The 27,018-nt window shown below is 46.2% G+C and overlaps 1 protein-coding gene across 3 annotated transcripts in view; it reads left to right on the forward strand.

Moving 5' to 3' along the window:
- The window catches only part of PASD1 (PAS domain containing repressor 1), a 77,255-nt gene extending 69,194 nt beyond the window's left edge, over window positions 1-8,061 (forward strand). The window contains exons 13-17 of one of the 3 annotated variants that reach the window (XM_072956502.1): window positions 3,024-3,206; window positions 3,642-3,833; window positions 4,234-4,517; window positions 5,702-5,963; window positions 7,596-8,061. In XM_072956502.1, coding sequence (XP_072812603.1) covers window positions 3,024-3,206; window positions 3,642-3,833; window positions 4,234-4,517; window positions 5,702-5,963; window positions 7,596-7,718 — 1,044 coding nt within the window. In that variant the 3' untranslated portion in view covers window positions 7,719-8,061. The remainder of the gene's footprint in view (window positions 1-3,023; window positions 3,207-3,641; window positions 3,834-4,233; window positions 4,518-5,701; window positions 5,964-7,595) is intronic. The other 2 variants (XM_072956503.1, XM_072956504.1) reach the window with 2 other exon arrangements.
- The last annotated feature ends 18,957 nt before the right edge of the window (window positions 8,062-27,018 follow it).

The following is a 27,018-nucleotide window of genomic DNA, read 5'->3' on the forward strand; positions in this document are numbered from 1 at the left end:
ACTTTAGTTTAAAATAGTCAAAATAACCAGCAATGAGCATGTGTAACCTGGCTCTGCATGTGATGGTGTGATAGACTTGTTTCTGGGTGCCATGGATTGACGGACTGGAGTGTACCCATAAAATTGGCAGCAAGGTGGAGAAGGACTGGAAAACATCACAGGGTCATTAGTGGAAGCACTGGAGAAGGGAGACTGGACAGCTTAAGCTAAATAGCTACAGGGCCATCCTGTTCTTTAAGTGGAAGATATATCTGAGTTCTTTAATCATCTTTTTCATCATCACATTGAACTCTTTAATGGGTGGGTTGCTTATCTGCACTTCATTTAGTTCTTCTGAGGTTTTATCTTATTCCTTCATTTGGAACAAATTCCTCTGTCACCTCATTTTGCCTAATTCACTGTTTTTTATTTCTATGTATTTGATAAGCTGGTTACATTTTCCAGTCTTGGAGAAGTGACCTTTTGTAGGAGACATCCTATGCGTCCCAGCAGCATACTCCCCTTTGCTCACCAGAGCTATGTTCCCCAGGGCTGCCCGCTATGTGGGCTGTGTGGTCCCTTATCTTATAGTGACCTACTTTCTGTGAGTGGTCTGGAAGGTATGGCTGGCCCCTGGTCTGGTTGGTCGTCAGGCCTTGCCTCGTGCAGTGGCTGCTGACTGCTGGTGGGTGGAACTTTGCCTCAGGGTAGCTGGTTGCAGGGCTGGGGGTCCCAGATCTAGTATCAGCCTTCTGGTAGGTGGGGCCAGTTCCTGACATGGCTGGCTGAGGAGTCTGGTATGTCCCATAGCTGGTGTCAGCCCACTGGAGAGTGGGGCTAGATCCTAGGGCGTCTGGCTGAGTGGCCTAAGATGTCTCAGAGCTGGTGTCATCCTGCTGGTAAGTGGAGCTGGGTCCCAGGGTCTCTGGCTGCAGGGCCCTGGGGGTCCTGGAGTTGGTCTTGGCCTGCTGGTGGGCAGAGCTGGGGCTCAAGGTGTCCTAGAGCTGATGCCAGTTTGCTGGTTGGTGGGCTAGGTCCTGACAGGGCAGTCTGTGGGGCTGGGGTTGGTGTCTGCCTGCCAGTGGGTAAGGCTTGGGCCCAGGGGTTCTCGGGGCTAGTGACAGCGTATGGTGGGTAGATCTGGGTCCCAGGGTCTCTGGCTGCAGGGTCCTTGGGGTCCCAGAGCTGATGTTGGCATGCTGGTAGGCAGGGTGGGGGCCCAGGAGGTCCTGGGATTAGTGCTGAGTCACTGGTAGTCAGGTTCATGTACTGAGCCTTCTGCTGGATAGGGTCAGGCCCTGGGATAACTGGGAGTTCAGATGTTCCTAAGGCAGCGAGCCTGCTGGTGGGTGGGGGCGGTGTCCCTTCCCTGTTGTTTGCTTGGCCTGAGGCATCCCAGTACTGGTGCCAACAGATGGTGGGCAGTACAGGTCCAGCTAATAAGCTAGAGAGAAGATTCCAAAATGGTGCTTGCCAGTACCAGTGTCCACGTGGTAGAATGAGCTCCCCAAAAAGGCTGCTGCCAACCTCTATGTCCCCAGGGTGAATTCCAGTTGCTTTCTGCATCTCTGGGAGGCTCTCCAAGACCAGCAGGTGGGTCTGATCCAGACTTCTTTCAAATTACTGCTTCTGCCTGGGGTCTTGGAGCATGTGAGATTTTGTGTGCATCCTTTAAGAGTGGAATATCTATTTCCTACAAGCCCCTGGCTCTGCTGAAAGTAAGCCTTACTAGTCTTCAAAGCCAAATGTTTTGGGGGTTTGTCTTTCTGGTGCAGGATCCCCAGTCTGGGGAGCCCTATGTGAGGTTTGGACCATTCCCTCCTTGGCTAGAACCTTTGCAATTGTAATTATCCTACTATCTGTGGGTTGTCCCCCCTGGATATGGATCTTGACTGTACTACGACTGCCTGTCCTTCCTGTCTCTTTATCATTCCTTCTTTATATTTTTAGTTGTAGAAGATCTTTTCTGCTGGTCTTCAGGACTTTCTCATCAATAGTTGACCTGTAGATAATTGTAATTTGGGTGTACACATGGGAGAAGGTGAGCTCAAGGTCCTCCTACCATGCCATCCTGGACACTCCCCTGACCCTTCCTTTCCGTCTCTTGCCTCTGGTCTGTTTCAGGCCTCTGTCTCTCCCCCTTGAATTACCTCCACAGCCTCCTAAGTAGTTTCTCTCTGACTCCAAACTTACCTTCTCCTGTCAGTTCACTGCTGCCAGAAAGCATGTTCTACAACATTAATCTGAGCATGTAACTTTCCCAATCAGATCTGTGTTTTAGAACACTCCTCCTGATCATTTGCAAGGTGAGCGATGGATAAAATCCAAGTTCCCTGGCCACCTTAATTTCTATGGTCTGTACAAGTCTCTTTTTCTGGCTTCCCTTCCACATGTGATTGCCTCATCCCCTCCATTCCAGCCAACCTGAAGCATCAGTTTGTCCCACAACACATTCTCTCATTTCATAACCCTGTACAGTTGTTTATTTCCAGGTCTGAGGCTGGTACTCAAGTTAAAATTAGATTTCCAGGGCCAATAGGAGAGCATTCCTCCAAGTACTGTAAGTGTTTGTGGCCAGTACCTACTTTATAGGGCCTCATGAAAGTCAGATCTGTGAATTCTGTACCGTGCTTAGATGAGTGCCTGGAATCCAGGAAGTGCGCATTGAGCAGTCTTCCTCTTGCACTGCTGTCAGGGGCATCCGATGGATGTTTCCCACATGTCTCACTTGTGATCTGACCTGGTGCACTCTGACTCTTTCACTTAGGACTTCTGAAAGGTTGCTTCATGCCTCTGGGCCAATTCCAAGGCTTTCTGCTTAGAGGGAAAACTTACACTAAATAGTCCCCATGATCCATTTCTGATATAGAATTCCTGTATTCCCTAACCATTTCTTCAACCTGTTTAGTAATGAATGAAATCAGGGTTGAAGGGCCATCATTCACATTCTCAGTCTTTCAAAATTTGGAAATAAAACAATGTGGTAGAATTTGGAGCACCTAGCGGCTTTATGTATGATGAACCATATGTGATTCCTCCCACAGTCATTGCAAATACCACCGTCAATTGTATCATACATCAACAGACGTGAGCTGACACTGATGAAGATGTTCAGTGAACAGCTGGAGGAGAAGACTCAGATGCTGCAGGCTGACATCAGAAGCCAGAGGGATGCACTGGAGATGTTGACTGAGCAGCTTCAGGCAATGCAGCATTGCAAGCTTCAGGTCAGAGACCAGTTCCATGTAACTGACAGAAGGGAGAGGAAAAAGGGACCTTAACAGTCTTCAAGGAGTCAGTCAACAGAGCCTGCTAGTAGTGACAGCTGCTGCCCCCAATCTGCCTGGGACATTTGGAATGATCTCCAGCACAGACTTAAGGCTTTGCCCCTTTTCTCTTGGCTGCAGGATCTGAGATGGGCCCAGCTAAGCTCTGGGGGTGGCAGATGTGGCTCACATGTCACCAAAGCTTCCTGTGGGCTTGCTGATAGGCAATCTTGCTCTACGGGCCAGCGTGTCTTGTGCCTTAAAGGAAAGGCATGGCCCTCGAATAAGACCTTTGTCATACGTATCTTTACAGATGCAGCCATCCACCTCACGCCCCATTGACAGTCCTGGGCCCGTGGCCCTCGAATAAGACCTTTGTCATACGTATATTTACAGATGCAGCCATCCACCTCACGCCCCATTGACAGTCCTGGGCCCCAGTCTTTGGAGCCGCCACCGAAGAAACAATGCACTGAACAGATGAAGGGATCCTTTTCAGATCTCAGGGAGTCCACACGTCTCTGTGGTTCATCGCCTGCTCTCAAATTCCCTGAGGAGCTTGAGGAGCCCTCTGCTGCCTCTATCCAGGTAGGGAACTCCTGTTTCATCTGTAGCTTTTTCATGTGTAGCTGAAAGAGGATTTCGTTCTCATGACATTGTGGGCTCCCCTGTTGCCCCTGAGTGGGCAGCAGCTACTCATTTGGCTCAATTCGTTTGCCAGAGATTTTTTAAAAAATCCTGGCAAACTGGACCTGGACACATATGCACTGGTACCTGTATATATTGGGTGGGACTGTGGCTTCTCACAGCCAGGAGTGTGACTGCAACTAATGCCCAGTGAAACAAGTAGATGGTCACCCAGACCACTGTGCCCAGAGAGGCCAGATTACTGTTGTCTTCTGTTTTGGGAGAATGGAGTGCGAGGGGTCGGTTTCTGAGAGGCTCCTGCAGGCACTGAAGTATGCCTCTCCGTTTCCTTTTGATACAGCAGCACCTTCAGGGGCAGGAGCAATACCTGCAGCAGCAGGAGCAGCAGACACAGGAGGAGAGGCTGCAGGAGCAGCCGCAGGAACAGAATGCCACTGTGGAAAACCAGACGCTGCAACTGCACATGCCAAGCCAAACTGGCCTCTCTGTGCCCCTCTGTGGTAACACTGTTATATTTATGCAGATCCCGCCTATGATTGTTCCCATCCAACTATTAGCAGAGCAACAGCCCTCTGGCTACAATCAAGATGAAAACCCTGGAGGCCAGAAAGATGGGAATCATAGGTAAGAAGTGCCTGGAATGGTAGTAAGGGCTTGTGGTTGGACACCCTGCCTGAAACTTGCCCACATGGCACCAAAAGTCCCTTCATCCAAAGCATCTTGCTCTCTGGTCACTGACCCCCCACCCCCCACCACCGTGTGCCTGGTGCATAGCCAAGCATGTATTGATGGAAGAGAAGATGAAGTCTCCAAGCTAGGGAATTAGCATACAGATCTTGAAATCACTTGGTTTCATCCCTGTATCATGGCACAGAGTGTCTATAGGGAAGTCTTGAGTGTCCCCAGCTGGATAACTCCTGGCTCCTGGCTTCCTTCTTCCACTTCATGGGATCTGGTGATCATAGTAGATCAGGTGACAGGGTTCCCATTGCATTGACAATCTACCATGGAGGAAGTGGGTGTGAAACAGTTGCTAGATTGCTGTCGGATCCCTAAAGAGCCAAGAACACAGAAGGACCGAGTCCTGGGAGGCAGTGTGAGGACACGAACACATTTTCTGCTCACTGATAAAATATTTGGTCCGAAATGCCAGAGAAAGAAGGTTCTGCACAGCAATGAAGGGTTGCATAGCACATACTTGGTACCCAATAAATATTTTTGAATGAATGCCAGTTCTCCAAACAGGTCGCCCGGAGTTCTCCGGATTTCCTTCTGGGCCTTTCTTTAGGATCAGTGACCTTGACAGATGGGGTGAGTTAGTGCCATGTTTCTCCCTGGCCTGATCATCCGAATCAACCTGAGGAGGTTGTGGAAGTGCAGATTCAGAGTCTGAGATGATGCTCAGAAATGCCCATTTATCACAGGACCCCCAGACTTCAGGTTATAGAAGGAGCAGTGGCCCCTCTGAGCTGCTAGTCCTTTAGTGACAAGGGGTGAGTCGCTGATGTTGGGGGAGGTACAGTGACTTTCACAAGGCCACAGAGGTCACCACAGTGGCAGAACCAGGACTGTCCTAGTAATAGAAACAAAACCACTTGCTACAACTGACTCATTTTCTTCACCGTTTACACCCACTTTGTTTTGGCAAATGGAGTCTTATTCAGGCCGAAGTGCGAGCAGGAGCAGGTGAATCCTGCTTTAGCCACCAAACCCAGATGTGCCCTAAGCCCCTACCAATGAGCAAGACAATGTCTCCTGGGCCATTGTTTCTAGATACATGTCCCTGTTACATGTCTCTTCTATTCCAGTTTCCTTCCTGAGGCCCAGCAGGGGCCCTGCATGAGTCCACTGCCACTGCCACACAGCCCGGGCTCTGAGATGCTTTCTTCTACAAGCTTTCCTCATTCTCCCATAAGCTGTGACTCAAAGTTAGTCACCCTGAAGACCCCGCAGGATTACGTCCAACTTTGGCCGCAGCTGCATGGTTCACGGCGTCACCTTTCCCTCCGAGTGAATACTTGGGCTCCTAGTGAGCAGGCCGTCCAGCAGGACCAGGTCACCTGGGCACAGGTATATCACCTACTTCTCTTCTGCCCCCCAGCCCAGGTAGGGAGGGTCTTCCCGGAGCCTGGACCCATTCCCCATATGCTCCAGGCCGGAAATCCACACTTCAAAGCTCAAATAAATGTGAGGGTGGTGAGTCACATGGAGGTAGCCATCATGGGGAGAAGCTTCCATGAAAGAGGGAGCTGCCCTCATGGATACTGAATGCAGTCTGACTTGGAAACTTCTCAAAAATATGTTACCTGGGCAAAAGGAGTCCTGCCACATGCTGAGCTCAGTACCCCAGCCCAGTCCCCTTTTGGAACTTCTGCATCTTTAGTTCTGACACAAAACCCAAGGCCTAGTGCAGGTGTGTTTCCTCGTACTGAACATAAAGCAAGAAATCTTCTGTTGAACGTGCTCAGTACCCATCTGTGGAGGGCCCCATATTTGGCAGACTCCACCTTGGGGACTGTCTGAAGGGGCCGTGTTTCCAAGGCAGAGCTTAACCTCTTTTAAAACAAAAACAAAAACTAACAAGAAGAAAAATAACCTCAGTAAACTAAAGCAGAATAAAGGAGTTTGAGTATTTTAAATATTTGGATATTTTAAAGGTATAATTAATTTCACATATGCACCTTGACCAACTGGGCCACCAGCCCTGTAGAAAGTTGATCCATTAGAGGGACTGTCCACATGAAGAGATCCGACGACCAGTGGGCCCTGTGGTTTAGTTACCAAGCCAGACTCTGGGGGGACCCTGGTGCCTGCCCACTCTCAAGGCACTTAACCCTCTGGATTGGCCCTGAGACACAAAACTGAGACAAGGCTGAGCAGATATTCCAGGGCAGTGAGGAAGGCGGGACCCTGGAAGTTTCCCCGCATGGGAGAACGCAGTGGAGCGGCTAAGGGTAGGCCTGTGTCAGAGCTTCCCCATCCACGGGACTCCAGGGGCTCCCCACACCCCACTCTGGTTCAGCACTACCACCCTCTGCACCCTCCCTCGCCCGGGTGCCCAGACACCTTCAGCTATCTGCCCATAGCCCAGTCCTGCTCCTTCTGTCTCTTCTGCCTTCTCCTCCACTCCCTTGAGTTCCACTTGTTGAAATCTTGTATTACCTTCAAAACCCAGCCCAAGGGATCTCTCCTTCTCCAGCAGAAAAGACTCCCACAGCCCACTCTCTGTAATGCCATCTGTGTCTGTCCCTCCTTCCCTGTCCACAGCCAGAGTGTGTTGTTACCTCTCCCTGCCACATTCTCAGGTAGCTGCCAATCAGGCTCAACATGGAAGTCACTTAGTCTGAGCAGAGCAATGGCTAGGTCCAAAGGGAGGGGCGGGGAGAGACCTTCCAAGGTTAGTCGTGGCTGGTAGGGAACCTGGGCTGGGAGGGCCAGTCACAGGACCCAGTAGCCGTAGGTGTTAAGATAAGTTTGGGAGAGCCCAGGCCTGCTTCTGCTGCTGGTCTTTAAGCCAAGATGCTGTTGGGAGAGAGAAGCAGGGAGAAGCCCCATTTTCCCCAGCTCCCACTTGTACCAGCAGTTTGCAAGCTTGTGTTCCAAAGACAGCTTGCTGACTAGAACTAAAGGCATCATTCCACTGCTGGGAAATGGGCCCAGGGACTCTAGCAAAGGACTCCACCTTGTCCTCCTTTTTCCCAGCAGAAATCAGCTACTGAAGGAGAAGACCAGGGCTTTCTGGGTCTAGAGACTTTCTCTGGGCCAGAGAGAATCAGCTACTTCATGTCTGTAGAGCAGTCTGACTTGGATGAGCTGGAAGAGTAGCAGCGCCAGGAGGACTTTCATGAAGCCTTGAGAGAAGAATGGGAGATGGGCTGATGAGGCTGTGGGGCTCACAGAGCCCCCAGGAGTAAGGGGTGGGGGTAGATAGTTACTTTTCTTTCCCGATGAGTTCTTTTTGTAATTGTTGGCCGAGCACAACCTGTTTCTTGAAAGTTGTGTCACAAAGGCAGCCCATGATCTCCATGATCCCTAGTGTGCTAGTGTGACTGCAGCCCAGCCACAGCGGGTGACCGCTGTCCCCAGCCCCCAGCCGCCACTCAGCCTTGCACACACCTATCCCACCATGGGCAGCTGGGCTGCAGAATCTGCTCAAGTTAAAACACCTTTTGTCTGCCAATAAATATTTTCCTGCATGGATTGCAATCTAGTAAGAAGCTGTCCTGTCTTCAGCTGCAAGAATTCTGAGGCCTTGGCCTTGGGGACCCAGCACCTGCTCCACAGTCGTGTTGGGGAACCCCCTGGGGGACAGTAGCCCACCTGTGGGAAGCTGAGATCAGGTTAACTTTGTGCTAACATTATCACAGCTTCATTGCTTAATAAAAATTGCCTTCTACTACAACTCGCCAGGAACTCATAACTGGCTTTTGGAACCTGGAAGCGATACCGCCCTTCCTGGGCTCTCTGGAGAGCTGAGGCCTGACACAGTTGGCTTGGTGCCACCCATTCTGTGGAGATGATGCCCGTGCCTCATGTGTCCATTCGGAGCTGAGCCTGGTGGCTCCAGGGCATGGTGCCCATTTGCTGTGCATGTGAGTTCCTTCTCTCATTATGGGCAGGTGTGCTCCCTGTAGGAAATGTGGTTAGCTCTCGGGTCAAGCCCCCAAAAGAGCATCTTCCCAGCTGTCTGGACAGGGGAGGGAAGCAGGGGTAGGGGGGTGTGTGGATAAGCTAACCCAAATCCACTGTGTGCCTGGAATGTCAGTCTTAAAGTGATGAACCATTGCTGGAAGAAGGCAAAGGAAGATCCAAGCAAGTTCAAGTGAAGGAGGCAAGGAGGCCACATACCCACAGGAGAAGCTTGACGTTTCTAAGGCAACCTGATCTTTACCAGGTGCTATGGATGGAATGGGTCTTCCAAATTCATATGTTAAAGTCCAACCCCGCAGTGGGATGGTCTTTGGAGGTGGGACCTTTGGGAGGGGATCAGGTTTAGATGAGGCCATGGGGGTGGGGTCTTCATAGTGGGATGAGTGCCCTTGTAAGAAGAGACACAGAGAGCTTGCTCCCTCTCCCACCTTGTGTGCACAAAGAGGCAGTCATACCTGTACACAACAAGATGAGGGCTACCTACCAGCCAGTAGAAGAGGTCTCAGAATCAAACCTACCTTGCTGGCATCTTGATCTTGGACTTCTAGCCTCTAGAACTGTGAGAAAGAAAAGTCTGTTGAAGCCCCCACCACCCCCATCTACACAACACTCCCAAGACATGCACCTGAGGCCCCGTTCTGCCATGGACAAGTCACCGAAGCTCTCTGGGCTTAGTTTCTCAATCTGACAAAAAAGAGGAGGAGGAGACAAAGCCTTTGCTACCTGGCTCCCAGAACGGATGATGTAAATGGCATCATAGAGCTTTCTGAAAAGGCACTAAGAAAGCTGACTAGGCTGTAGACATTCAGCTGGGGTTCTTGTTTCAATTCTCTATTTCCAGTGTGCCTGGGTCAGGATTTGTACGATCTGGCCTAACTTCTGGCTTCATCACCCTCTGATTTCAGACAAGGATCCACAGCTGGGGAGTCCATGGCTCTGTCTCAATCAACTGCTTAGCTCCTGGCTCAGCCCCCCAAGTCGGGTTGTTCTGGCCCAATCCCTGCTCTGAGGCATTCCTGGGACTCCTAGCCAACATCTTAGACTTGGCTGCCTGGGCTGACCAGTAGTTTTAACTGGGCTAGTTGGCACTTATCTTTTCATTCATTTTCCCTCCAGCTCCAAAGGGTCTCCTGATGACTGTAGCCTGGGAGACAGCTATCTGCACTGAGGTTTTAGGAGGGGCAGGGTTGACCAGCCCAAAGTGAGATAGAGAGGCTCCTCCAGCAGCCCAAGGGCACACAGATCCCAGGGAAAAGCACTGGAAGGGAGAATCCAAGGCAAAGCAGGCCTTGCTCCCGGGATGCTCACTCCCATCACTCAGCCTTGGCCACTTGGCTGTCCTTCCAGGGTGGACTCAGAGAAGCAGTGGCCTTCTGCCTCAGGCCTTGAGCACAGTGACCCACACACTACTTGATTGCTGGGTATGTGGTTTGGGACATGAGGGCTGCTGATCCCCAGAGTTCCCTGGCCTTGCTACACACTTCTACTGGGACAGCTGTGACCTTCACCTTTATCCCAGCTGCCTGGCCTTCACCAGCTTTGCCCTTGAGGGGTGGCTAGAGGTAGAGTGGCCAGAGCATCGAAATCTCATGGGCACAGGGCTCTGACAGCAGAAGGGGGCCCAGACATGGTAGATCCAAGACTCCAGACCCTGACTGTCCTTCCCTCAGCACAGCCGTTGGCAGCCCCAAGATTCATAGCAGGCAGCCTCTGAACCTGAGCATCGTTGCCTTACCATTACCCCACAAGACCTGATGCGGGCTTGCTGCAGATTTGTTTGATCCTCCAGCATGAAGCCAAATTGGCATGCTCTGTCTGGAAAAGGACAAGAATTGCATTCCTTGGTGGGTTGATAGGGCAGAGGAAGTTGGAAGAACACGACAGAGGTGCCCCTGTTGTGACACTCAGCCAAGCTTCCAGACACAGCTGCCATGACCCCCACGCACATCAGCTCATCCCCAGGTGGGCAGCACCACCTCCTCACTGAGCAGGACTCAGTCTGGACGTGATAGAACATTCCAAGCACACACCTAGCAGCTGAATATTCATGTGGCTTTTATGTCATCAAAAATTTATACATGTTCCTGTTCCCAAATGAGTTTGATAATAAAGAAGGAAGAGTTATTAAACCCCAACCCTAGTCCATGTTCTTCCTCGCCTGCATCAGCGGGACCCAGTACCACAATGCAAATGCCCCCTGTGCTGTCTTGAGGGTTCCAAGTCCTTTGAAGACAGTGAAAGGGAGGGCAGACTCAGAACGTTCTGGGCTGTGAGTGTTGCTCACCTCTGCCAAATTCCCTGGGAAGGAAAGGTTGAGGGAGAAAGGTTGGGCAGAGGACAAGTGGGTAAGGTGGGCCTGGGGGCTTAGAGCTTCTGGGACTGCTGTGGCCTTGACCCTCACCCCAGCTGCCTGGCTGGCACCAGCTTTGCCCTTGAAGGGTACCAGGGTGAGAGGAGAAGTGGCTCCTCCAAGACTGGAGCATGTCTCTCACCTCAGGAAAGACCACAGCAAATTCTATCCCCATCTCTCAAAAGGGCTCCAACAGCCATAATGGAGACTCTAGTTTCTAACTGGAACCCAATGAAATGTGCCATAAGGCATAGGAAATAACTGGAGTGTTTTCCTGGTTGAGCAAAACAGTGTTGAATGCCTCTGCATCGCTCGTCAAATCAAATCCCAGTTCTCAGCCTGGATGGTCCAGCCTCACCCTTTCTCCACCCCAGCATGGCCCTCTGCCCTTCGTACACTCTGCCCTCAGCCTCCAGGAACCATTGGGTTTGACAAGAGCCCTGGCTTTTCTGCCCTCGTGGATTTGTCACTCTTCTCTACACCAGGAACATCCTTCCGACCTATCTCTGTGTTCCCGATTCTTGGCCTTGAGGCAGAGCCCAGCTGGAAGTCTCTCTCAGCTCCATCTCCACCCACCCCTACCTGGGCATCACTCAGAGCATTTGTGTCTCTGCCCAGCTCCTGCTGCACATGTGGCATTGCCTCTTCCAAGCTGAGTTTCAGCAAGTGGATGTGGGGGCCCCATAACAACACCTCGCTACCTGAGCCTTCCTCTGCAGATGTTCCAGTGAGGGTCTTTATAACCAATGTCTCTAGCAGCCACCTGGAAGACATTTCACAAAGAAAAGCAGTGGCTTGAGGCAGGATCTTCAGGCAAGAAGTCAAGCTGGTGACGCCCTCCAGTCTTCTGGGGCAAAATCCCAGCAGCAGGGAGGGGCTAGGCCGTCCCTGGGGCCAAAAAGTAACCCACTCTCCCAGCTGCAGGCCCCAGGAAAGCCTTCCTCCTCTGCTCGTCTTCTACTGAGCTCAAGTACAAGCATTCTTCAGCTTCTGAACCTTATACCTTCCTCAGCCATCTTCCAGGGAGGAACTCGGAGATGATGGTGTAGACAACCTGCAGTCGGGGTACAGTCCAGGTCCCTGAGAATTGCCACTTTCCTATGGGACTGAGGGAAGGCATTTGGTGGATGAGAAGGCAGGGCATGTAAGTCATGAAGCACAAAGCTCTGCACTGGCCAGTCCCTTTGATCACATGCAGAGCGGGGACACTGCAGGGAGATGGGGAAAGGTGCTCAGGGGGAATTGGTGGTGACAACTAAATGCCAAGAGGCCAGAAACTCCTGGAGCCAGGGCTGTTTCCTGCCCAGATGGAGACCCTGACCCCAGAGGTCAAAGAGTAATTAACCACATGGTCACTTTGTTGATGAAACAAAACACACAACCCTGGAGAAGCAAAACATGTCAAAGGCCTTGAGGCAAAGGTCAACAGACAGTACAGACAAATTGCAGTATTTAGAATCACGCATTCAAGTGTTTGTGTAATCTATTTAGAGGTTAGCCGGCCAGCCTTGGGGGAAGGTAGGCGGGAGAGGGGCTGGAAGTTCAACCCAAGTGGGGCATGATTTCAGCTGAGAACAGGACTCAGGAAGAGCTTGGCTCCCTGGGAGATTTATACCCAAAACCTTGGAGCATGTGATCTGCTGGAAAAGCCAGGCTGCATACATAGAGGGGTGTCTGGACAGCAGGGGACCTGAGGAGGAGACGTGACTCCCGGTTTAGTACTGCTCCTCCATCCAGGTTTGTGGTGCCGAGGAAGGCAAGGCATTGAACTTCTAGATTTCTGTTGGATGCCCACTGGCTCTGAAACTCTGGGCAAATCATTTTACCTCTCCATGCCTCTGTGGACTCTCCAGGACATAGGGGCAAGGATAAGAGGCCTGTTCCAGAGTGGAGCCATACCCAAGTGCCCTCCTGAATCCAGGAACCAATAGACGAATGAGCAAACAAATACCAGTCTGTCCCTTGCCCTCCTGGCCCCTGTGCCCTCTCCTCGGCTGTAATGAAGGCACAGAGGGAGTTCCTGGTCCCTGAGAGGATGGGCAACACTACAGAGTCTGCCCCTCCTTGCTGCTTTCACCCCCGCCCACAGTCCAACTGGGTCCTTTCTGTGCGACTTACAAGCACGCCCAGGACAGCAGCCCCCTCAAAGCTACCCTTCAGACCTGCCTCCACCTTTGACCACTGCATTTTCCCTTCCCCAGCCCCAGTCCCCACCTAGGAAATGATCATGACTTTCAAATCCCAGTACTCCACCCCTGCTTTCCCTGCTGGCCTCCAGACCCTTTGATCCAATTGCATACTGGACGTCTCCTTGTGGGTGTCCTCCAGGGACCTCAGTGTCAATGTAGCCAAAAACAGGCTCTTCAGCATCTCCAGAAACCAGCTCCCCTCTCAGGGACAGGTACCTTCATCCTCTCAGTCACCTATGCTAATAGACATTGGTCTCAACTCCTCCCTTTCCCTGGTCTATCCTATTGGGCATCATTGTCTGTTTCCTCTACTAACATGCAGTAGGGGGCAAGGAAAGTGTGACAGAATGAGGGAGTGAATGAATGAACAGATGGTTGGGTAGTCAACATGGCTTTGTGTTCCCAACATGGGCTGGGCATATAGGTAGCATCAGGGAACATGTGTTCAGCAGTGACCTCTCTCCTCTCCTCCAGAAACTTCACAGGCTCTTGCTTCAACAAAATACCTTTCCAGGCCCTGGGAATGTAACTCTAGGTTGGGGCCAGCTTATGAGGCTGTATACCATGGTAGTAGCCTCAGGATGGAGGTTTGATGGTTCCTCAGGGCCAACACATAGGTTGGGCTCCTTGACACCAGTTTTTTGTACCTTAAGATGCCCAAGAACACTTAGAGCCCATTTCTTGTGATCACTCAGGGCTGGAGCATCACCCAGAGCCCAGACATGGACCAGGAGCACAAGAAGGTATGAGTGAAGAACGGTCCCTTATCTCTGTCTTAGAGTTCACGGTTTCTTCTGTTCCTGCCCTACACACTACCACCAGCCCCCTAGTGGTATGTACAGTAGACTCCATCTTGGGTAGCATCATTTACCCCCAGGCCCTAGGAAAGCTTAGAGCAGACAGGAGGGTCACTGGAGCTCTGGCCACACAGCCCCCAAACTTTAGGTGGGGCTTGGTCAGACTCATTTCTTGTCATCTCTTGCCCCCTGGTGTATGACTGCAGTATTGCAGCTCCTCAGTGTCCTCCCTTGTGACCAATTTAATTAATATTTCCTGAGCACTGACACTGGACCAGACTCTATGCCAGAAAGAAACCTTCTCTCAAGATTTCAATCTAGCCCTTGGTCAGCTCCCTGGCATGTCTCCCTTCTCTGCTGTCCAAGTGCCCTCAGTGATCTGTTATATAACCACTCTCTGTCCTCTCTTGCCCTTATTCACAATTGACTGGCAAATCCCCAACCTTAGATGAACACAACTAGTTGTGCTCTGTGTGTCTGCACTTAAGCATCTCTGTGTTACTAGAGAGAATCACACAAGCTGGCATATTGTGCGCCGCTATAGATTTATGACCTCCAACCTCACCCAGGCACATTTCATTGCTCAGAAGGACTTCTGTGTTTTGTGTTTTTCCAGTCCCAGCCTCAGAATGGTCATTTGCTTGCTCCTCAAAGTCCCCATGTCTTCCCATTTCCCTCCTGCTTGTCTTATCCATATTCAAGTTAGAAATTAGAACATATGGACTGGAAATCCCCTCATCATACCATTACCAAGCATATTAACCTGCCTTCCTCTATAACTAACCTTCCCTCCTTTCCTCAAGCTAAAACAGTGGACATCTCCCTTCTCTTTTCCAAGGCTGATGCCTTCTCTGTGCTCTAGATCCCATTCCTGCCCACTTGCCCCTCAGTCCAGCATCGTTGGATTCCCTTTCTCTACTTGACCAGTCCCATCTCCATGCAAACATATTGTAATAGTTTCATCTTAAAAAAAATCATCTGTTGATTCCCACATCCCTCCCTAGAAAGTGCCACATTTCTCTGCTCACTTGTCTGCAGGTACTGTCTTCAATTCTTCTCTCTTCCCATTGTGGTCATCAACACACTTGAACCCAACCTCAGCTTCTATCATTCCACTGTAATAGCTTTTACCATGATTGCCTATGAACTCCGTATTGTCAAGTTCACTCTTTACTTCTCTGCCCTAGTGTTACTCTGGCTCTCAGTGGTGTTGATTCACTGGACAACACTTTCTGTTAAACCTCCCTTCTGTAGGATTCTATGACCCCTCCCTTCCATTTCCCCAACTACTAGCTCACTGGCTGCTCCTTCTCACTCTCCTTTGCTGGTTCTTCCTCCTAACTCCTCAACTTGGGTCTTGGATTTTTCTCTACCTCCTTTCACATCGTAGGTGATCACATCCAGTCTCATAACTTTATTTTTTGAAAGGGGAAGGTAATTAGGTATGTTTATTTATTTTAATGAAGGTACTGGGGATTAAACCCACGACCTCATACATGCTAAGCACTAACTCAACTACTGAGCTACACCCTCCCTACTCAGTCCCATAACTTTAAATTACACAGACACATACACCACATTTCTTCACTGAACCAGACTCATATATGCGACTGCCCACTTTAAACCCCCGAACTTAGATACCTAATTGGCATTTCAAGCCTAATAATGTTCAAAACACAATTTTTGATACCCCCACAAGTCTCCTTGCCCCGTAGTCTTCCCTCTTTCAGTAGATGGAACACCTCATTCACCTAGTTTTCTAAGGAAGAAATCTGGTGTTATGGGCTGAGTTGTGTACTCCAAATATTCATATGGTGAAGTCCTCACCCCCAGTATCTCAGAATGTGATCTTTTTTGGAAATAGGATCATTGTAGATGTGACTAGTTAAGGTGAGGTCATTCTGGAGTAGAGTGGTTCTGTAATACAATATGACCAGTGTCCTTATACAAAAGAGAAATGTGGACACAGACCCACACACAGGGAGAACATCATGTAAAAATGGAAGTGGAGATTGGGGTGATGCTTCTACATGTCTAGGAATGCCACAGGTTGTCAGCAAACCCCCGGAAGCTAGGGAAGAGGGCTGGAATAGATTCTTCCTCACAGCCCTTGGAAGAAACCAATCTTGCCCACACTTTAATCTTGGACCTTTACCCTGCAGAGTTGTGAGATAATACATTTCTTATTTAAGACACTGTTGTGGACTGAATTATTGACCCCTTCAATTCATATGTTGCAGCTCTAACTCCCAACATAACTGTATTTGGAGATGAGGCCTTTAAGGAAGTAATTAAGGTTAAATGAGGTCATAAGGGTGGGAAACTAATCCAAAAGGACCAGTATCCTTATAGGAAGAGGAAAAGACATGAGAGATTCCTCTCTCACTGCTCTCACACAGAGAAAAGGCCATGTGAGGACACAGAGAAAAGATTGTCATCAGCAACTAAGGAAGAGGGCCCTTACTGAGAACCAAATTTGTCAGCAAGCACCCTGGTCTGGTACTTCCCAACCTCCAGAACTGTGAGAAAATCAATGTTTGTTGCTTAAGCCCCCCAGCTTGTGGTATTTGTTAGGACAGCCCCAGTTGATGAAGACAGCCATCCAGTTTGTGGTACTCATGAGCTTGGGATCAGCCTTAACTACTTCCTTCTTCTAAACCCTCCATATCCACTCAGTAGCTACATCTTGTTGGCTCTACCTCCCAAATCTATCTGGACTCCATCTATTGCTCTTCACCCCCGAGGTTCTCACCACCATCTCTCCATGTCTCCCTCCTATGACTTACTCACTGGTCTCCTTACTTCCATTATTGCTCCTATAGTCCATCCCCTACACAGCATCTGGTGTGCTCTTTATAGAATATAAAACTGATCATGTTGTTTGCTTGTTGAAAACTCTCCAATGCATTATTCCATTGTACTCGGAAAGATCGTGAGTCCCATGCAGAGTCCTCTAGAGCCCTGTATAGATTGGCCACTGCCCTCTCGTTGAACTCATCTCCTCTCTCTGCTCCTGCCCCTTGCTCACCATGCCCCAACCACACTGGCCTCCCCGAAGGGCCTTGAATGTCAAACATGTTGGTGCCTTGGGCCTTTGCACTTGTTATTGCTTCTGCCAGAAACGCTTATCCCCTAACCTCAACCCCCTTACATGGCTGACTCCATCTCTCCCTTTAGGTCTCAGTTTCAATATCTCTTCCTGAGTGTGGAAGTTGCAAGTGTGAGTGGGAGCTTTTCCCATTATATTTGCTAACTGGTTATTGCTGATGAATAAAGTTGTTGTTGCCGCTGTTGGTAAAATTGTCTTGTATCCATCTGCCTTGCTAAAAAGATTTCTTAATCACCTTTAGCTTTCTAAGCAGGCAATCATAGACTTTGCAAATAATGATACAGCTTTTTAATGTATCATTTTCAATATATATACCTATTGTTTCTTGGTCTAATCTTACCATGTTATTTTAGCTAAAATCCCCTCCCTTGTCATAAACTCACACAACAACACAAATTATCTCCTTGTGTACTTATACATTATTTTGTTGAATAATGAAGTGAATATATGGACTTAAACATATTGAATAAAAAACTACTAACTTCTGCCCCTACATCTGAACTCTAAGTATCGTAGAATGGGAGCCAAGATTGGTTCCCCACTATCTCCAGAAGCCAGGAAACAGGGTGGACAAGCATTATATGTACATTGAGGAAAAGGTGAAAGAAATGGAGATGCTCTGATGGAAGTATGTGGTGGTTGGCTGGAAGGAGGTAAAAACAACAGCAAGACCCTTTCTAGCTAGAAGGGGAGCTTCTGTGCAGGCTTCCACTGGATCTTAGCTCCAAGTGAACATCAGCAGTTGGATAAGGGGGAATGGTGGAAGTTACAGGGAGAGGAAACCTCAACAGCAAAGGCCCAGGAGCCATGGAAGTGTTGGATAGCCCACCTAACTCTATGAGCTTCCACCTCTTCTAGGCCTCTGTATTTATTTTAGCCTTCAACTACAAAGCCATAAAAAAAAACCTAAGAGAAAAATATATCAAATATCTTTCTGATCCTTGGATGGATGAGGTTTTCTATGTTTAAAAGAAATGGAAGGAACTACAAAGGAAAAACAAAAAGATAAGCAACAATAAAAGGCAAGGGAGGGGCGGGGTGGGGAAGGGTGTAGCTCAGTGGTAGAGTGCATGCTTACCATGTACGAGGAGGTTTTGGGTTCAATCCCCAGTCCCTCTATTAAAAAAACAAAAGGCAAACGAGTGTGTAAATACCTGCAAAAAGCATGTTAATCCATGAGAAAAACACTCAGATTGCAGTAGAAAAATGAGAATACACAGATAATTCACAGAAAAGAAAAGGAAATGGTGAGTGAAAAATCAAGCATGATAAAAATATAAACTCAAACAATGAAATATTGTAATAAATTTTGCAAAGAAAATGAAACTATAATATTTCTTGCTGACAAAGTTAAGGTGAAATGAATACTTTTATGCACTAAGATTTGGAAGAACCTTGTTGTATAGCAACTCAGCTCTTCAGAATCAGAACTTGTAAATGTTCATATTCTTTAACTAATAATTTTTACTGCTAGGGACCCATAATTTTATTTTTAAGAAAGAGATAGATGCATATTCTCACTCACATGAGGACATGGTGACCTAGAGACCCTTAAAGTTAAAGGCTGGGTAGAATCTATTTTTAATCCACATCATCCCTAATTCACAAGAAACACTCTGGTTATTTATTGAGCTGAATTAAGCTGAAAAATGAATAGAAGTCTAAAAGAGAACAATTAACTGCTCTGTCTGTGTTAACTACCTCCTACTCATTCTAAAGTTCACCAAAACTTAGCTGCTGGAGGTTTTCACCAGCTAATTCAAGCATGGATGAATCAAAAAGACCAGAAGACATGACACACCAACCCCAATACCAGATCCACAGGCGATGCTTGATTATCTTGGTCACTCACTTGTCTCTTGGCTCATGTAAGAAAAAAGATGTGTATTTATTTTTTAAAAGATATTCATTTGAGACATTATTTACAATGATGAAAAATAGAAACAACTTGTTTCCAATTCCCTGAAAAACATTTTGAAACCTCCATACATACAAATGAAATTATTCTTACTCATTAAAAAATATGGCAAACAAACAAGTTATTTAATAAAATACAACTTCCATTTCTGATTAAAATAACAAACAGAAGTGATTGAAGGAGAAAAGGATTTTTCCTCAACATAGTATAACAAATGTATCTGAACCAATGGTAACTGAAACATGGATATGCATGGTGAGTCCCTAGAAGTGTGGCCATGAAAGCCAAGGACAAGACATTGCAGTGGGATCAGAACAAGAAACAAATGGGAGGCATATTGGAAAGAAAGACATATTTATCATTATTTGCAAATTCTATGATCACCTACTTGGAAACTAACGCCATTTGCAGCAACATGGATGTCCCTGGAGAATGTCACTCTAAGTGAAGTAAGCCAGTTAGAGAAAGAAAAATACCACATGAGATCATTCATAAGTGGAATCTAAAAAAAAAAAAGATAAATGAACCTATTTACAAAACAGAAACAGAATCAAAGACATAGAAAACAAACTTATGATTACCAGGACGGGAAGTGGGTGGGAAGGGACAGACTGGGAGTTCAAAATTTGTAGATACTGACAGGTATATGCAGAATAGATAAAGAAGATTATACTGTATAGCACAGGGAAATATATACAAGATCTTGTGGTAGCTCACAGTGAAAAAGAATGTGACGATGAATATATGTATGTTCATGTATAACTGAAAAATTGTGCTCTACACTGGAATTTGATACAGCAATATAAAATGACTATAACTCAATAAAAAAATGTTAAAATAAAGAACGTTTGTAGCAAGACCGATGGACACAGGATAATTTTACCAAAATCAGCACTTTTCTGACAAACCGACAATAACTAGCCAGAAAAAAAGATCCCATTGACAATTGCAACAAATATATACATATACATATATATAATTTTATATATATATACACATTCTATGGTGTATCATATATGTTAATATATAATAAATATATGTTATATTTAATATATACAATATACTATATATAACATTATATATTACATGTTAACATATATATGTTATACATATATATATATATATACATAAGATATCTTAAAATATGTAGGACCTATAAGAACAACACTAGAAAACCTTGCTGAGAAACATCACACAAAATTTAAGAAAATAAAGAGAAACACCATGAGCTTGATTAACAGGATTTATACTGGAAAGATAATCAGGTTTCCCCAAGTTTAATGCATAAATGTAATGCAGTTCCAACCATGATATCAATGGTATTATTTTCCTTTTGTAATTTTATGAAATTACTCCAGAGTTTTGATAGAAGAGTAAATAAGCAATAATGGAGTTATGTGGGGAATGAAGTGGATATAATTGGGCACAAAGGGTGACAGGGACTTGACTCATCCAACATTACAGGTGTGTTCAGCTACACTGGTCTTAACAATGTGTAACCAGCATAGGAGGAGATGGGTTAGATCAATGGATTATACCAGAAGCAGAACCAAGGATATATAAGAAAGGCATGGTAGGACTGGCACCTCAGTCCGTGGCATAGCTGTGGCTCCGGACTTGCTTTAGAGATGAATCTTCAGGGTGGCCCTCTGGTCCGTAAAGGTGGTGGTTCTTGAAGTCTGAGGGAATGTTAGTTGCCCATATCAAATAAATGCTGAGGGGATGGTTAATGGATATGCTAAGGGCTTAAATCCCCTGAGCCACTCTTTCTCTCCATCCTCTATGAAGAAATGACAGTGTTCCACAAAGAGATTAAACAATTAGAAAAATAGAGCTAATCCCTAGCTTAGGTATTCAAGCAAATTCAATTCTGGACTGATTAAAAATTTACATGTTGACTAACGAAAACATAAAAATGGAGAACGGTATCATTTAAAAAAATGTTGAGGGTGGAGAAGGCTTTTGCCAGAATAAAAGCAAAAGAAGAATGTGGTCAAATGCCAAGGATGTGTGTTCCAGTGAGGCTGTAATGGAGTTGCTTACAATGGAAAGAAAGTAATAGGAACTGGGGAAGACATGGGAAAGAAGGAGATAAGTGCTGGTTTAGTCATGCTCTGTCTCACATTAACAAGGAGAGATGTCCACGAGATCATGAAATCTTGTTAAGGAGGAAAAAGTAGTAAAAGAAAGCATACAGAAGTCTAAATCCCAAATACTAAAGTGATTCTCACCAGATGATAAGATTATGTGTGATTTTTAACTTTCCATTTTATATATGTATGTGTTGCCTTCACGATTTTATTAAGTGCATACTATGACTTTTAGATTCAGGTAAAAAACAAAGTAAATTAAAAAAATCTTTGCATTGCATAAACTAAATGATGTAAAATTGAATTTATGGAGTGAAAAGCAGGAAGGCAATATATACAAACTTTAATAATAGCTTTCACTGGGATTGTGAGTGGTTATTTCTAAAATTACCACAACAGGAGCATATTACTTTCATAATCAGAAGTACCAAAAAATGTGCAATTCCTAGGCTATGTGGTGGGAAGCGAGATGAGAAAGGCAGGAAGAAGCTGAGGCTAGAGAGGAGTTGGTAGGGGAGGCAGACAGACCACCAGGAAACATGAATGAATCAGGAAAATGTCACGTGGCAGATGCTCTAAAGGAAAGAAACCAGGAGTTGGGAAGTAACACAGAGAGGGGAGAGGGGGCCTCATCTAAACTCAGCTTCTCTTCAGCAAATGATGTTGGGAAAACTAGACAGCCACATGTAAGTCAATGAAATGAGAATACTCCCTCACACCATACACAGAAATAAATCCAAAATGGCTTAAAGACTTAAACATAGGACAAGATACCATAAAACTCCTAGAAGAAAATATAGGCAAAATCTTAGCAATGTTCTCCTAGGGCAGTCTACCCAGGCAATGGAAATAAAAACAAAAATAAACAAATGGGACCTAATTAAATTTATAAGCTTTTGCACAGCAAAGGAAACCATAAGCAAAACAAAAAGACAACTTACAGAATGGGAAAAAAATCTGCAAATGATGCGACCGACAAGACCTGAATTTCCAGAATATATAAACAACTCATACAACTTAATAACAAAAAGACAAAACAACCCAATCCAAAAATAAGCAGAAGACCTAAACAGACATTTATCCAGTGAAGATATATGAATGGCCAATAGCATATGAAAAAATGCTCCATATTGCTAATTATCAGAGAAATGCAAATCAAAAGTACAATGAGATATCACTTCACACCAGTCAGAATGGCCATCATTAAAAATTCCACAAACGATAAATGCTGGAGAGGGTGTGGAGAAAAGGGAATGCTTCTACACTGTTGGTACGAATGTAGTTTTGTGTAGCCATTATGGAAAACAGTATGGAGATTCTTCAAAAAACTAAAAATAGATTTACCATATGATTCAGCAATCCCAGTCCTGGGCATATATCCAGAGGGAACTCTAATTTTAAAACATACCTGCACCCCAATGTTCATAGCAGCACTATTCACAATAGCCAAGACATGGAAACAGCCTAAATGTCCATCGATAGATGACTGGATAAAGAAGCAGTGGAATATTTATACAATGGAATAATATTCAGCCATAAAAAAGAATAAAATAATGTCATTTGCAGCAACATGGATGGATCTAGGGATGATCATGCTAAGTGAAGTAAGCCAGAAGGAGAAAGAAAAATATCATATGCTATCACTCATATGTGGAATCTAAAAAAAAAAGACAGAAATTAACTTATTTACAAAACAACAATAGACTCACAGACATAGAAAGCAAACTTATGGTTACCAGGGGGAAGGGTATAGGAAGGGATAAATTGGGAGTTCGAGATTTTCAGATACTAACTAATACAAATAAAATAGATAAATAATACGTTTATACTGTATAGCACAGGGAATTATCCTCAATATCTTGTAGTATCTTATGGTAATAAAGAATATGAAAACGAATATATGTATGTTCATATATGGGTGAACCATTATGCTGTAAACCAGAAATTGACACAATATTGTAACTGACTATACTACAATCAAAAAAAAAAGTTTTAAAAAGTCTGCTGTGAAAAAAAATAAGCAAAGGTTTAATTATGTAGTAAGAAACCATCACCCTTATGTGAGAGAAAAAAAATGAAAGGTATATTTTCTTAGAGAAACTCTTTTAAAATAAATAAACTCATCTTTTCCCACTCTTCCCCCCTGAGCTCCTGTCACCTCCTCGCTTCTCTAATTCCACAAGGACCAGGTGACAGGCATCACAAGATATGGAGTGCTCTGTTGCACAGGAGCCAACTCCATACTGCAACCAAGCAGTTGGATAGCTGGCAGCTGCACCCTAAGGTGGGGAGGGGGCATGGTGGGAAGTCCTATCCCTCACTGGAAGCAGGAAAGTGAATGAGAGACTCTAACTTCTAGGAATCAATTGCCATGGGGACCCGTGGGGAGGTGGTGCCAAGGTAGTTAATCCAATGTTATCAGCTAGATTAACCATATTCCCCAAGCAGGAGTCTAAAGTGGGTTACCCTCTAGGAATTACAAAGTCTGCTTTAGGGCCTGCAGGATTTTTTTTCCAAAAAAAATGGTGCTTTTTTATTTTTATTTTTATGTTTTTGAAGAATAGTTGGTTTACAATGTTGTGTTAATTTCTGGTGTACAGCATAGTGACTCAGTTATACATATATATTCCTTTTCATATTCTTTTATATTATAGGCTACTATAAGATATTGAATATAGTTCCTTGTGCTATACAGTAGGTCCTTGTTATTTATCTATTTTATACGTAATATTAAGTATCTGCTCATCCCAAAAAGAAAGACTGCCTCCCCAACATGCCTGATGGCACAGAGGACAATGCTGTGTGGGAAATCAGTGCCATCCACAAGTCTCAGTCAAAAAGTGACTCAGGAGAATTGGCCTCAGAATGTGAGCAAGTTTAACTAATTAATTTTACTTATATTTTTATTTTTATGTAAGTACCATAGAGATCTATGATAAAAAATCAATGTCTGATGAAATCTAAAAGAGCTCTTTCCATTGGCACAAAATACAAATTGCGTATGCTAAGAAAGCATTGTATGTCACAATTAATTCATTATGTCATCTTAGATTTGATGGAATACAATCTATATTGTACTTCTTTACTAATGTGTTGTCTGTGTCCCTTGCTGTCACGTCCATGAGGACAAGGCCTTTAGTTGACTTGGTTTACACTGCTGTGCCCTCAAGCCTCTGGAACACACATGTACACAGTGATTGCTCAACAAACGTTCATTGTCCACTTTAAGCAAAGAGAAATTCAGGCAGAGCAAAAAAGAAGAGAAAACATCCTGAGGCATGTGATGCTCCTGGAATAGCAAGGAGGCCCCTGTGGCTTGAGCAGGGTGACAAGAGATGCTAGGTCCACACTGACCACCACAGTTGTTATTTGACCTCTCGGGTCCTTCATCAGCATCCTCTTCCCTAAAGTGTCTACTCCTGAAGACCAGAGGCTGGTGGCTGGTAGCAACTCTGATGCTTGGTGAACAATTCCAATCAAGGCAGTGGCCCCAGGAGGCTCAATACCTTCTGAAAGCCGGCATGATTCTGGCACTCCACTTCCGATCCTGAGTCAAGGGCAAGGAATGTGTTTGCACTTGTGTTTGGAGCCCTCAAGCATGGCTGATGCAACTATGTGATAATGGTATCCAGAGAGGAAAGGAATGTGCTTGCCAGGGATAGTGATGGCAGCCACAGTGCCCACAGTCTCCAGGCGAGTGCAGCAGGGGAAGTGAAGTGCACGAGGCTGAGGAGGTCCTTGGGACCTGACCTGATTAAGCACTTTTTCCTGGCTTAGGGTGTGTGCGTGTTTGGACTAAAGGGAGTGGGAGGAGCTGTATAATGGCCACAGGACAGTCTGGCTTTGGTTCCTCAGCCCTAAACACCCTGGCCAGCCCAGGTAACCCCACCCAGACCTCTCAGGAGCCCTGTCCCAGGTCTTGAGACACCCTTGCTGGCTCCTAGACTTTCTGAACACCTTATGTGCTTGTTCATTTGACATCCCAAATCTGAGGTCAGGCTGCTTCCTCTTACAGTTCATCCTCTGGGAGTCCTGTGCTGTGATGTGTGTGTGTGTGCATGTGCATGTGAGTGAGAGAGAGAGGGAGAGAGAGAGAGAGAGAGAGAGAGGCAGGAAGCACTTCCTAAACAGAAAGTTAAGATTACAGCAGTGTTTCTAAAAGTTTGCCTCGCCCAGGGCCCTGCATCCACAGCATTGAGTCACTAGCATGCTGAATATTCTGTAAGCAAGCAGACCACAGGCTCCCCATCAGGCCTACAATTTCTGTATGGGATATAGAACAATACATAAGGATTCCCATTTAGGGAGCATCCCAGGTGATTCTTGTGCATCACAGTCTTTGAGAAATACTGGTCTGAGGTTCTACTATCTGGGCAGATGGCTAAAGGGAAAATGATTGCCCAGTGCAAGGGAGGAAATTCCATAGCCAGGGCAGAGGTGCCAGAGACCTTTCAGTCACTGAGGGATCTTTTTCTTCCTCTTTATAGAAGGATCAGCCTCTAATCTCAGGTACTTCCTCAGCTGTTCTCAAGCTCCCAGGACCCTGGACCCTGAGACCCTGGCCCCCCAGGGCACACCCTGGGCCACATGGAGGGGGATTCTCAGCACCTGAGCCGACTGATGAGAGGTGGTCAAATAGGAGCTGGGGAGGCAGAAGTTGCTCTTGATGCCTCTAGTCTTGCAACTGCAAGATCAACAGCCTCTCTTTTTCCCACTTCTCCTGCCAGAGTTTGTCAAAAAAAAAAAAAAGAAAAGAAGAAGAAAAAAATTGGAGCTTGCTGCAAATGTTCCGAAGCCCAGGGTGGGGGTGGTGCTGGTGAGGGTAGGACTTCCTTTGTGATGGTATACATATTTTTTGGGTAAATGTCGCCCTTGGGATGAGAGAAATCAACCCAGAAGCACCCACTGCACCAGACCATTTGCCCAAGTGTATTTGACTAGTGTATTTGTGTACTTAGCATTGATTGAAGCAAGCGCTATGCTAAACTCTTCACTTGCGTTATGTCATTCAGTCTTCACAATGACTTTTGAAAGTGGACTCTCTGATTATTCCCATTTTTCATATGAGAAAATCGAGGCCTAGAAAGGAAAAGTCACTTGCCTGAGGCACACAGTTAGCAAGTAGAAAGGCTGACTTTGAACCCAGGCAGTCTGACTCCAGGGCTTATTCTCCTGTAGCCAGAAATGGTGTAAGAAATGGATATAGAGGCAGCTTAGAGATTGTGTTATGTGATCAGGGAGGAGGGTGTGAGAAGATGCAAGATGAAGTGAGGGACAGGCAGGGGTGCTGAGGGTGATTTAAGTGATGGAGAATAGGAGCTAGAGTGGGAGCTGGGAGAGGATGAAGAGAGAGGCATGAGATGCAGTCCAGTCTGAGTGGGTTTGAGGTGGTATTGGGGCAGGGCTCAGGAACAGACCATGGACCAGATAGGGTCTGGTTCAAGGGGCAGCTAAGGAGAGGCTCTGTCTAGAATTGAGGGTCATGGATCAGGGAGCTTCCAGAAGAAGTAAGCCTCTGGACAAGGCGAAATTGAGGGAACAGATGATGCTCAATGATGAAGCTCAGTTGAAAGTTGAGGAATAGATGAGGGACATTGTCATTGGGGCTGTTCTGAGGTCAAACTCCTTCAAGGAAGGAGGTGAAGGGGTTGGAGTGGGGAGACTCCAGGGGAGCAATTGAAGCTACATATTATCACTATGAGCTGGCCTAGGGTGAGAATCCCACCAGGATGGGGTTAGAACCAGGATGAGGTAAGAGTCAGTGTCCCTGTCCCCCTCCTCAACTATGGTTTCCTCCCTTGCACCTCTACCAACTGCCTTGTTAGGTATTCTCCATGTTGGCTGGTTAGTCTCTCTCCTCCAACCAGAATGGAAATAAGTGTTTGGTACATTCTTATGTCACCAGCAACAGGCACAGTAGGTACTCAATAGATGCTTGGGGGCAAGGCTTGGGGAAGGGATGATGGGTTGAGATATGGAGTGTTGCTCTCACTAGGGTATAGGCTCGAGTGGGGTGACCTCC

The sequence above is a fragment of the Vicugna pacos genome, chromosome X, assembly GCF_048564905.1.
Source record: "Vicugna pacos chromosome X, VicPac4, whole genome shotgun sequence".
Classification (NCBI taxonomy): domain Eukaryota; kingdom Metazoa; phylum Chordata; class Mammalia; order Artiodactyla; family Camelidae; genus Vicugna; species Vicugna pacos.